The 13,355-nt window shown below is 44.6% G+C and overlaps 1 protein-coding gene across 1 annotated transcript; it reads left to right on the top strand.

Moving 5' to 3' along the window:
* The first annotated feature begins 5,235 nt into the window (after positions 1 to 5,235).
* LOC115542303 (E3 ubiquitin-protein ligase TRIM39-like) lies at positions 5,236 to 6,947 on the top strand. The gene is made up of 2 exons (XM_030354552.1): positions 5,236 to 6,273; positions 6,339 to 6,947. Exons 1-2 carry the CDS (start codon positions 5,236 to 5,238, stop codon positions 6,945 to 6,947), a joined length of 1,647 nt encoding a protein of 548 aa, XP_030210412.1.
* The last annotated feature ends 6,408 nt before the right edge of the window (positions 6,948 to 13,355 follow it).

Below are 13,355 nucleotides of genomic sequence, written 5' to 3'. Positions count from 1 at the left end.
CTATCTGGTGTTTGGCATGGTTCTTTAGATTGCTGTGCAAGAAAAGCACATCATCACATCAACATCTGCTCGAATCTGCTCCTGCAAGTCTGAGCTGTGGGTTTTTTTGCAAAACGTCTAGGTGGTACATGTGTAGCAAAAGTGATTTGTATCCGTATGAGGCAGAGCAGCCGTGGGCGGGACATGATTGCAGCAGTAACCAATGGATGTCGCAGGCAGGGGGTGCCTTTTTGAAACTACACCTGTACCATCCAAGCAGACCCTTTAAATACATTGAAGGACACTAGCGGCATGTTAATGCAATAATTTGGGGGGAATTCAGTTGAACTAAGTAATTTAATTTGACATAATGTAAGATACCCAGGATGCCCTCTTGTCTACTTTCAAGAATCCAGAAAGTAAGAGTTTGCTTGGATGGTCCCAGTGTAGTTTCAGTGTAGTAATGCACCCCCTGCCGGTGCATTACTCCGTCCGTCCGTCCGTCCGTCCGTCCGTCCGTCCGTCCGTCGGTTCTCGTCCGTCCGTCCGTCCGTCCGTCCGTCCGTCCGTCCGTCCGTCCGTCCGTCCGTCCGTCCGTCCGTCCGTCCGTCCGTCCGTCCGTCCGTCCGTCCGTCCGTCCGTCCGTCCGTGTGTGTGTGTGTGTGTGTGTGTGTTTGTGTGTGTGTCTATCTCTCTCTCTCACCCCTTGACACTATATACTCTTCAGTTAAGCATGACACATGAGGTTTCACTCATATTTGAGAGAGAGAGAGAGAGAGAGAGAGGAGAGAGAGGGAGAGAGAGAGAGAGAGAGAGAGAGAGAGAGAGAGAGAGAGAGAGAGAGAGAGACTGTCTGACTTTAGCTTTATGCTGAGTTGTTGTTATGGTGATACCTGTTTGTGTTTGTGCGTTTTGTGTGAGCCAAATTAATGGCTGCAGTGAAAGAGTTACAAAGAGCAGGTCCAGTTATTGTTGTTATGAATTCCATATGGCTGTCCAGACAACACAGGTAGAAGGGTCTTTAATTGTCTAGTTCAGTAATAACTCTGTAGCTTGATTCAGCTGAAATGACCCCATAAGGTGAGTGTACTGGGTCACCTGCTTGGCTACGGAGCCTGGAGGGAAAGCAGACAGTACCCATCCAGTTGGCTTGAAAGAATAGAAGGAAATCCATGGAGTGAAATTATGTAAGACTGCAATGGATTAATGGAACATCATTTGGCTCAATCACATCTTGATAACCCAAAATAACAACTAAACTATGATACCAATTGTCCATCACTTCAGATTTTCACATTCTTTGTCCCTGGCACGTAAAAGCTACCCATAATGCACCACCAGTGATGATGTGACATTGCTAACTCTAATTGTATTGCGGTCTCTTCGCTGGCATTGACTGTGTTGTCTCTGAATAGTGAAGTCTCATATGGGCTTATACACGATGACTGTCAAGCATTGATTTAAAAGTACAACTTATTACCACTGTATCAGTTGTTCTTTCGCAAATAATTGAACCAACGTTAGCCTATCATTTACCCTAAAACAAGATTTTGTTTTACTTTGCACAAGTTTATTATTGTTCTTATTATTATTTTACTGCATGGCATAGCCTACTACAGTGTTGATTCATGAAAAAAAATGTTTCCAGAAACAACATCATCATCATCTTAAAATCTAAATTAGGCAAATCATTTGCATGTTTGTGCTGTGTATAGCCTACTCGTGTGTAAGCTTATGTTGCAGTTCCGACATGCCATGGTACGTCAAAATAGCAACACCAACTGCGCTATCTGCTAGTGCACTTAGACCAGGTATTTTTCGGGCCGGTTGCGGGTTTTCGAGTGCGAGCGAGACTTCTCCGGTGCTGGATATGTTATTCAGTAGCGGAGGAGTCAACTGAAACCGTCCACAGTGGATATTGTGCTTTTTTCCATCTTTTCCAGCTTTTTATCCAAATAACAAAGAAGTGTACAACACTTGCGTGTTTATTCACACACACACACACACACACACACACACACACACACACACACACACACACACACACACACACACACACACACACACACACACACACACACACACACACACGGTCGCAGGCAGCTCATTGTCTCTATCGCAATGACGAGGCGCACACAGCTTTTGGCCCTGTTTTGTAAATATTCTAGAACACTCCGGGTGCTCCGGCGGGAGTCCTGGAGCTCTATATCCAAATAATATACTATGCATAGATATCTATATCATATAATAAACATTATCATGGCCAAAAGCTGTGTCCGCCTCCAGACGATATTATGCATCTCAAACGACTGCGTCGGGTTCGTCGACGTCTCTGGTTCTTCCACTTCCACATCAATCTGAAGTAGACAGAACCGCGACATGGAGGACAAAGGGATTGTTGCCTGTGATTGTCTCCCGCCGGAGCCCCGCTTCCCACTGCCTGCTGCCGAGGCACCACGGCCCCCCCCCCAGGAAGTCAAAGCCAGAGTTCCTTTCCCCCAATTCCTTCTCAACCATGGCTGAGATAACCCCCACTACAGTCTCATTGTGTAAATACCAGAGACGTCAGAGAACCAACGTGTTATGTGCCATAACACCAATAGCAGAACGGTTATCCAAATAACAAAGAAGTGTACAACACTTGCATTACAGTGTGTGTAATCACACACACACACACACATGAGGCGCTCGCACGGTCTTAGCTCAGTGTCTCATTGCCGGGCCAAATTCTCTGGGCGGACAAGGCAGAGAAAGGGGATGTAGCTTGGCCCCTTATGATGACACATGGGGCCACATTCCAAATCAGCACGCCTGAGCTTGGCTTACCCATTCCCCGTGTAGAGCAATGATAGCAGCTACTGCAAATGCTACACAATTCAGTACTATGAATAAGTGCAATGTAGATTAAGTGCATACAATAAGTGAGTACATTAAGTGCCAGGACGTACAACATACAATGGTGGCCGGAAGGGGCTGGGTAGCTATGCAGAGTCGAGGTAAACTCTGAACAGGTGAGTTTTTAGTCTTTTGCGGACAGCAGGTGAGCGATTCTGCGATCCTGACATCGACAGGGAGCTCGTTCCACCACTGAGGTCCCAAAACAGAGAAAAGTTGTGACTTTGTTGATCGACCTTTGTTTTAGCCATTTGGGGACCATAGGCAGGCTAGGGGAACTCATATTAAGGTTAGAAAACAACATGAAGTGAGATTTTCATGCCATTGGACCTTTAATGCAAATAGGTGAAGAATCCCTTTAAGTGCATAACATTTAAAAAACAAATGTAAAGATGCACTCACGTCACCCTCAATTAAACACAAGCTATTGCACGCGTTAATAGTTACTGGCTGCTCTGGGTTATCAGGTTACGTCAATCAAAAGTTCTGACTCCACCCCAGAGACGGTGAAAACCTGATGTGCAATCAAGAATGCATGTTTTGCATTATGTTAGTGGGTTAGGGTTAGGGTTAGGTCCAGCGCCAACAGCGTGTTTGGTTGTCATTTACAACTTGACCGCTGTAGTAACCCTACTGTCCAAAATGTCATTCTTATTATCTCCTTTTTCTCCCCATTAATTGGTTTGAAAAGGAATAAAAATGTTTCTGCTTGATTAAGTCGTTGGTGGAAGGGTTTTAGACGGGTTTCTTTAGACTCTGGAACATTTTGCATAATTTTGAACCAAACTAATGGCTGCAGAGTTGCTCCAGTTATTGTAGTCATGAGTTTCATCAGGCTGTCCAGACAACACAGGTAAGGTCTTTGATTGTCTAGTTCTGCTGAGCTGAGCCGTCACCATAAGGTGAGTGTTCGTTGATTGGTCACCTGCTTGGCTACGGAGCCTGGAGGGAAAGCAGACAGTACCCATCCAGTTGGCTTGAAAGAATAGAAGGAAATCCATGGACTGAAATGATGTAAGAGTGCAATGGATTAATGTAACATCAATTGGCTCAATCACACCTTGATAACCCAAAATAACAACTAGAACTAAACTACGATACCAGTTGTACATCATTTCAGATTTTCACACTGTTTGTCCCTGTCACGTAAGAGCTACCCATAATGCACCACCAGTGATGATGTCTCCCCTCATCTCATCATCTAATTTTCGTCCGCTTATCCGGGGTCGGGTCGCGGGGGGAGCAGCTCAAGCAGGGGTCCCAAGACTTCCCTTTCCCGGGCCACATTGACCAGATCTGACGGGGGGATCCCGAGGCGTTCCCAGGCCAGTGTTGAGATATAATCTCTCCACCTAGTCCTGGGTCTTCCCCGAGGTCTCCTCCCCACTGGACGTGCCTGAAACACCTCCCAAGGAAGGCGCCCAGTGGGCATCCTTACCAGATGCCCGAACCACCTCAGCTGACTCCTTTCTAAGTAAAGGAGCAGCGGCTCTAATCCGAGTTCCTCACGGATGGCTGAGCTTCTCACCCTATCCCTAAGGGAGACGCCAGGGACAGTGATGATGTGACATTGCTAAGTGCCACTGCACATTTTAGGTTTGTTTTGCGGTCTCTTCGCTGGCATTGACTGTGTTGTCTCTGAATAGTGAACTTGTTGGTCTGGTTCGTCTGCCCTACCCTAAGTCACACGATGCAGCTGTTTTATGAGGTTGAAGTCTGGGAGGTGAGCCTTATGTAACTACTAGTGTTAAATCAATATTAAATCACAAACTATACTTTGTCTGCACATATAACCTGGGCATATAGGGAGAGGGTTGTTTTTATAAACACTGGAGAAAAATTCCAGCCTCTGGGAAAGCTAAATCAAGACAACCGTTTTTGTATAACTATTAATCAAAGTTAAAGTAGCTAATCACCATTAAATCAGCACAATGTCTCTGGTTTTGCACCGGCTCTTGGTCTGTGTTTTTTCTTTAAAAAATGTAGCATATTTGAACACACTTCAATGCATTTGAAGAAGCCTGCACAGTAAATTATTGTGCACAAACGTTGATACATCAGTACACTCTGTGTCCGTGGGGACGGAGCCAGGTGTTAGGGGTGGAGTCAGGTGTTAGGGGAGGAGAGGACAGGACGTCTTGTTCGGAAACAAAACTTAAGGATCATAGAAACCAAAGTCACCCGACGTGGAAACAGTTTCTCTTTCAGGAGAAAATAAAACTCATTTTGGTACCAATAGACTGACAGACAGAAACCACAACCAGGTAAGTAAAACAGCACAACTTTCAGAGAAAATTTCCGATATGGAATTAGAAATATAATGGAATTGCTATACTTAAACATTGTCTTCTGTTTCTAGGAATGGCCTCTGTTAAACCTTCCTGGTCTGAAGAGAACTTTTCATGTTCCATCTGTCTGGATGAGTTCAGTAGCCCAGTTACCATACCATGTGGACACAACTTCTGCAGAAACTGTATTATTATGTTCTGGGATAAACAAATCCAGTACAAATGTCCTGTTTGCAATGAGCTTTTCCAAGCAAGACCTGATCTACGTGTCAATAACCTTTTATCAGAGATGGCTGCTCAGATTAAAACGTCTGTTCGAATAAAAGTGCAGCCTTGTGTTGAACCAGGAGAAGTTCCCTGTGACGTCTGTACTGAGACCCAGCTGAAGGCCGTGAAATCCTGCCTCGCGTGTTTTATGTCTTACTGCCAAAACCACCTGGAGCCACATCATAGAGTCGCAGTCCTGAAGAGACATCAGCTGGTCGAGCCTATGGACCGTCTGGAAGACAGGATGTGTAAGAAACACGACCGGCTTCTGGAGCTCTTCTGCCAGAGTGAACAGGTGTCTGTGTGTCAGTTCTGCACAGAGACAGACCACGGGTCCCATCCTGTTGTACCTCTAAAGGAGGAATATGAAGTGAAGATGGCCCAGCTGGGGAAGATAGAGTCTGATGTTCAGCAGATGATCCAGGAGAGAAATATAAAGATTAAGGAGATCAAAGACACAGTAGAAATGGGCAAGAAAGATGCACACAGAGAGATAGCCGATGGTGTGCAGGTCCTCACTGCTTTGATGCGCCGCATTGAAAAGTTACGGGATGATTTCAACCAAACGGTTAAAGAGAAACTAAAATCCACAGAGAAACAAGCTGAAGACCTCATCAAAGAGCTGGAGCAGGAAATAGAAGATCTGACCAATAGGAGCTTAGAGGTGAAGCAGCTCTCACACACTAAAGACCATCTCAACTTCCTCCAGGCCTTCAGATCCCTGAAGGATCCTCCACCCACCAGAGACTGGACGACGGTGGAGGTTCGTCCTCCGTCATACGTAGGGACCTTGAGGAGATGCCTGGATCAGCTGGAGGAGACACTTAACATGGAGATGAAGAAGGTGCCTGACCTGAAACCAGGCATAAAGAAGTGTAAGTGTGGAGATCCCTGCATCAGCTGGATGAGACACTGAACATGGAGATGAGGAAGCTGCGTGGTGCTGAACTGAAGAGGGTCCAGCAGTATGAAGTAGATGTGACTCTGGATCCTGATACAGCTCATCGCCAGCTCATCCTGTCTGAAGATGGGAAACAAGTACATGTTGGAGGTGTAGTGAAGGATCTCCCAGACAACCCTAAGAGATTTACAGTGAAAATATTTGTTCTCACGAGGCAGAGCTTCTCCTCAGGGGGATTTTACTTTGAGGTCCAGGTTAAAGACAAGACTGCATGGCATTTAGGGGTGGCCAGAGAGTCCATCAACAGAAAAGGTCTCATCATATCAACCCCTGAGAGAGGTTACTGGACTATTTTATTCAACAAGAATAAGTTGGTATTTAATGATAACCCAAATGTTCGTCTCCCTCTGAGAGCTGAGCTCCAGAAGGTGGGGGTGTTTGTTGATTATGATGAGGGTCTGGTCTCCTTCTATGATGTGGAAGCCAGGGTTCATATCTACTCTGCTACCGGCAGCTCCTTTACTGAGCCTCTCTATCCAATCCTGTCTCCATGTTTACATGAAGGCGGTATAAACACTACCCCTCTGATCATATCACCTGTCAATCAAGCTGACTAGGAATTTTGTTTGATAATAAAATAATCAAACAACCAAAACCACTAATACAATACAATACAATACAATACAATACAACTTTATTTATCCCACTAGGGGCAATTTGTTTGAGCAGCTTGCATACAGACACAGTAACATACAAACAACAAATACACATACACAACTACGGAGCATTCAGTAGTCGAATTGCAGAGGGGATGAACGACTTGGAATGGCGGTTTGTTCTGCAAGCAGGTAAAGCTCATTCATTCTGAATTAGAATCTCTACCATGTTAGGTAGAGAGCGTTTGAAGGTACAGCCTAGGTGTGTTCCTCTTTATGTTGCAGGGCTGTGTGATCCTATTGTTGCAAGGCAAATTTGGTCTCGTCTGGTGGGGCAGACAATCAAGGGGATTCTTGAGCTGGATGAGGGGAAAACAGTAGATCGGCTACTTGGAAAGCTGGTGGTCGTCTAGTTGGGACTTATAATAGTTATATTCTTGTGGTACATTTGGAGATGTTGAGATGTAATTGGGAAATATCTTGTGTTAACGAGTAGGGGGCACTACCAAGAACTACAAATATGGCTGCGGTGCAACCTACATGCGTATCAGCCGACTACAGAAACTTCTTTGAGTTCTATCTGTCCGGCTGAAAACTGTGGTACCTTATAACATAAGGCTACCACTTAACCGCAATTTGTGTTCTCAATACACTCTGTTTCTGCGCTGTGTGTACATTTATATGTACACAGATAGCCCTCTGAGATCCTTGGGTGATAAGGGGAACTATAAATAGAAGTTATCGTTGTTAAAAATAGCAACAGAGAGAGAGAGATGTGTCGTGGGAGAGGCTGGGTTTGGATTTACGAGGAGGGTTTAGGCGGGAGGAAGAGACGAGGAGATCTACGAAGGGGGATCGAAGGGAGGGGACAGGGGGGGGTTGGAGTCACTACCAAGAACTACAAATATGGCAGCGGTGCAAACTACATGCGTATCAGCTGACTACAGAAACTTCTCAGAGTTCTATCTGTCCGGCTGAAAACTGTGGTACCTTATGGCATAAGGCTACCACTTAACCGCAATTTGTGTTCTTAATACACTCTGTTTCTGCGCTGTGTGTACATTTATATGTACACAGATAGCCCTATGAGATCCTTGGATGATAAGGGGAAGTACAAATAGAAGTTATCGTTGTTAAAAATAGCGACAGAGAGAGAGAGAGATAGAGAGAGGTGATGTGGGAAGGGTGGGGGTTCATTCTATTCTCTGGGGAAGGGGGGGGGGGGTCTTTATGAGGGGGGGTGGGAGACAGGGACTAAAGGATGGGGAAGGAATTTAAGGGGTGAGGGAGGGCCTACCTTTAGACAGGCAGGTAGACAGAGAGAAAGAGCGAGGAATTGGGAGTTTCAAGATTGTACAACGTTAATGACTTTTCAATATTCCATATTGAAACTGTGGAACAACCTTCCTGGTTGCCCAAAAGTAATATGTCTGTACAAACAAAGTGGATTTACAGATTTATCACATGTATACATAAATATTGTTCTCCCATAGATGTTGAATTCTATTAGTTACAGAATTATAGCCAAAATATTATGCGTCAGAAACTATTGCTTTACCGATGGTTTTCAACTTATTGCTATGGATTTATTGATTCGTAGAGGATGAGGATGAGGGCACTTAATGAGCGTGCGGAAACTGTAGTTATGAACTAGATATTGATATTTAAATCAAAATCAAACTAAATACCTCAAATATCGGAGTGAAATATACAATCTAATACTTCCAGCTATTGACTAGTGAAATGTGACAATTATACTTGCACCATTGGCTGAATAAGTAGCTGCCAAAACATTGTTATCATTTGAAACAGATGGATCTTTAAGGGAATATATTTATGGAGAGAGAACATATTTCCGGGGGTCCCTTTGTGCAGGCTACCATTGCCTTATCAAAACACCCAGGTCAAAAATGACACTTGTTGCCTTCAATAAGTGTGTGCTTGGAGAGAGATAGAGAGAACATATCTCTAGAGAGAGAGAGAGATAGAGAGAGGGAGAGGGAGAGGGAGGGAGAGAGATCTGCTTTTGTCCCAGGTCAGAGATCATGCAGTCTTAAAAAAAAACTTACCATTGCAGACCCTACCTACTTGCAGAAGAGAGAGAGAGAGTGAGTGAGTGAGTATCAAAGTGAGTGAGTGAGTGAGTGAGTATCAAAGTGAGTGAGTGAGTGAGTATCAAAGTGAGTGAGTGAGTGAGTGAGTATCAAAGTGAGTGAGTGAGTGAGTGAGTGAGTGAGTGAGTGAGTGAGTGAGTGAGTGAGTGAGTGAGTGAGTGAGTGAGTGAGTGAGTGAGTGAGTGAGTGAGTGAGTAAGTGAGTGAGTGAGTGAGTGAGTGAGTGAGTGAGTGAGTGAGGAAGAGGAAGAGGAAGCGGGAGCTAGGGAGAGGGGGAGAGAGAGCGAGAGAGATCTGCTATTGCCCAGGTCAGAGGTCATGCAGTCTTAACAAAAGACTGACCATTCAGACCCTACTGACTTGCAGGAGAGAGAGAGAGAGTGAGTGAGTGAGTTCAAAAGTGAGGGAGTGAGTGAGTGAGAGAGAGAGAGAGGGAGAGGGGGAGGGAGAGAGAGAGAGAGAGAGAGGGGGAGGGAGAGAGAGAGGGAGAGAGAGAGAGGGAGAGGGAGAGAGGGAGAGGGAGAGGGAGAGGGGGAGGGAGGGAGAGGGGGAGGGAGAGAGAGAGGGGGATATAGAGAGAGAGGGAGAGAGGATGTAACACTTTAGTTGAGCCCCCTGTTGCTCTCGAGCAATGGCGTTTGTTTCAAAAAAGTGCTCGGACTATAAAGACTGGGAGGTATGAACAAAGGAAACGCACGTTTCCAAGACGCGCCGTCCCTTTAAATCGTACACCACGTGGTACATCCAATAACGCTTGTAGAAACAAACTAGTTAGGTTTGACCCAGATAGCACTGGCCAAACGCACTGTATTGGATCTCTATAAGAAGTATGAGATTCCTGCAAGTTTGTCCCCACGGGGGGTTAGCGAGGCACTCAAAACAGATTAAATTAAAACTGCGTAAGTTTGCCTCTACGGCTGCGTTATATACTATACGAACTTGCAGTTTCGATTTTCAATGGACCGGGCCTGGAGGAATCAAACCCATTCAAACTCCACAGCAAACAAAGCCACGCCACCGGTTTTATGCAAGTAAGCTAGATTAACGTTAATATTTGACCTTTTTCACCCCACCGTAATGGCTCAAACGTTTCTGGTCGGTTATAAAAAATATCTTTTGTACTGGCTTAACATCCGTACATTCTTCACACAACACAAAAACCACAGGTATTATTTCTCCCACGCGGTACAAACATTAGATCTAGACGGGATCGGATACTGTCTATCTACGAACCCATATAAAATACACTCCTAGCCCTTTGCTTCGTGAGTTAGTTATTTAATTTCAATCTGTTAGCGTATCCTAGGCCGTTTATCTAACCGGCTGTATGAATTTCAAACCAGACCGAGACCACACGTCCCCGCAGCCTGACGGAGGCAGTACAAGCTATTCACCTAATGTTACTATTCTAACTATACAGAGTTCAGTCATTGACAACAGGTTCTGTTTACCTTTCTTGTGGGGCCTGTAAGTAGCTTGCACTACTTCCCGACGACCTCGCGGTCGCTAGTCTTGGTCCGGAACTTCCCAAGAACGCCGGGGTCACCAATTATTACGTAGTTCTTCAAGGAAAGTGATCGAATCCAAAGGAATAGCTTTAAAGAGACTTTATTTGTATAAACAGGGCTCCAGACTAACATTTTCCTTGGGTGCACTGGTGCGCCTAAATGTTTAATTTGGGTGCACCAGCACGTATTTATGGTGCATCCAAGTTTTGAGTTGTTGAGGGGGGGGGGGTGGACCGTGCCTGCCTTGCGCTAAGTTGTTGACGGGGGGGGGGGGGGGGGGGCAACCCGGGCAGCTGCACCGGTTGCACCGTCGATATTTACGCCATTGATTAATAATATCTTGACCATTAAATAAATGCCTTAAATAAATGCCGAATCTGTATCTCTCATGAAGAATATCGTCAGACAATGCCAAGGGATCGGTTCTGTCCCGAAAAACCCTCTGTCTCCGGAGAGACGCCTGTACGAGAAGTGCGCCGAGGTCCATGGGAACACCCACAAATGGTGACGCCATTATCGGAGGAGGGGCTAGGAAGCTGCGCACGCCGATATAAGTAGCCGATCTCCGGGTAGACTCGCTGAAAAGCTGCTCCCGACCAGGTTTGGTTGCGAGCGTAAGTCACCATGGTCATACAGCGACGCTTAAAGAGATTGACTTTCATGGTACAGCTAACCCAGGCTTTCAGCTCAACATACCTCGCTAACCCTCTAATCGAGCTTCGTAGTACAGGCCCCTGGATTGGGCTTCGCGGGTTTGTTTACCGGCGTTGCTATTGTTACCGGGCTTGCGTGTTCCAACGGTTTATTAGGTGTCTAATAAATCGCTGTCTAATCAATACTTCATTCACTGCCTCTTCCGTGGTTATTACAATATTATGAATAGACTGCTCTGTAAAAAAATAAATAATAATAATTATACCAGATAAATGTTCAGTCGCACCGGTGCACCTAAATAAAATATTTGGTCGCACTACCCCGAATTCTAGGCGCATGTGCGCCCAAATTAGGCGCACTCTGGAGCCCTGATAAAGTATTTCCGGTATGGTAAACTGATACTCTGAAGCAAAGAGAGATTGAAGATGTATCTTAGCACGTGCGAGCGTTCTCCTAGCTGATCAATAGACCTATAACCCTGTCCAATAGCTACCGGGAGAATTCTGAGGACAATGCTCGATCTGTAGGCTTTTATGGTCTGAACAGCGCGGTCCGGAAGTAGTGGGGGGAGCCGATGTGACGTAACCCTCGGCTTTCTCGCCTGGTCTGTGGTGCTGCCTTCTGTGGCTAAAGTATTTATTGCAGCCTTCAGTAAGGTCTTGCTCCCCTTGTGGCTATGTTATGTATGGTATATACGGCTTATATGTTTGGTCCTGCTTCATTGGGTCTATGTGTGGGTAGCTTAGATTCTTAAAATACGTAACACATTAATCTTTGTATCGTTAGAAACCAACTCATATTTTTGAATGTTAAAGAACATATTTCGCTATCTGTGTGCTCAATGTTTTGTCTAGACAATATCGCCTAACAGCCTACCGGGACTTTCTGGAATGGGTGCTGCAAGGCGAGAGATTGGGCCGAGGCTGTCGTGTCGTTTTACCTACTTGCGTCGTGCAGACCATCCGACTAAAATATCCAGCTCCAGACGGCCAGTAGTGCGGGCACAAAGAAGCTGACGACCCTCAGGAGGTACTATAAGTTTCATTGTTTACATACATTTGCTTATATTTCTTGAAATAAATGGTTCAAATTCACGCTGTTGTAGTGGTATTGTTGCTCCAAGTGTATATTCGAGAAATAATATTATTTGACGACCAACATTTCACGAGTGGAGCTACTAAGCTACTGTTGCCTTAAGATGAAAACGAATAACGGTCATACATCAATTTAATTAAGTATTATAAGTCTAAATTGCACTATAACTTAGCTGCATATCAGTTACCTCCTTCTTAGTTTATAATGTTGAACTCTGATGTAGACAAATCAGGAGTTACATCATAATTTTTGTTCACAAATGAAAGAATTGTGCCATGGGTAGACAAAATTTAAATAAACAGGGTAAAACTAATTAAATTATAATATATATATATATATATATATATAGGCCTACACACACACACACCAAAATAATTAGTAAACAGAAAAAGAAGAGACCCACCCGACACAAACCCAACCCCTGTACATGAACATACGACATAAGGAACGATCAATCATCGTAGGTTTGTTATCCTACCAAGAGTATTAAAGAAACACTTGACACTACACTCTGTCTTGTGTTTCAACTCATTGTAGTAATTTGGAGCTGATTGGACAATTCAGCCAATGAATCTAATAGGCTACCTCCCTCAGCAGCATTCGTGCATTGCGCAACATGACTACATGCAGAGAGAAGTGATAGATAGTTAGCAGAGAGTCGTAAAAGCACTTTCTACCCATTTCAGTTGAGGAATTGGATTCCTCATGCAATGTTATACTTAAAAGGAACAAGTAAATTACATATGAATTAAGTCATTCGGTATGTAGTATTTAAAAAAATAAATAATACAACGGTCCCAAAGTGCATTTGAAATAGACCTTGAGACTCGGGTAAAACACTATAGGACATTGATCATGATATGCCTCAATATCGGAGTAACAACCATGAGTCAAATAGCAACGGCTAGTGGAATGAAAGTGAAAGCAGTGTAAGCTTGTCCAGGCCCTGCAAGTCAGGATGTAGGCTATGAATCAGAATACATCTTTAGCTCGTTGGCA

The sequence above is a fragment of the Gadus morhua genome, chromosome 4 (genome assembly GCF_902167405.1).
Source record: "Gadus morhua chromosome 4, gadMor3.0, whole genome shotgun sequence".
NCBI lineage: Eukaryota > Metazoa > Chordata > Actinopteri > Gadiformes > Gadidae > Gadus > Gadus morhua.
This window is presented reverse-complemented; position numbering and strand designations above follow the sequence as displayed.

Excerpts from the sequence above, each read along its gene's own strand:
- LOC115542303 (XM_030354552.1), top strand. The coding sequence starts at position 5,236 with ATGGCCTCTGTTAAACCTTCCTGGTCTGAAGAGAACTTTTCATGTTCC. Across the intron at positions 6,274-6,338 it reads TTAACATGGAGATGAAGAAG|ACACTGAACATGGAGATGAG; the intron begins GTGCCTGACCTG and ends CAGCTGGATGAG.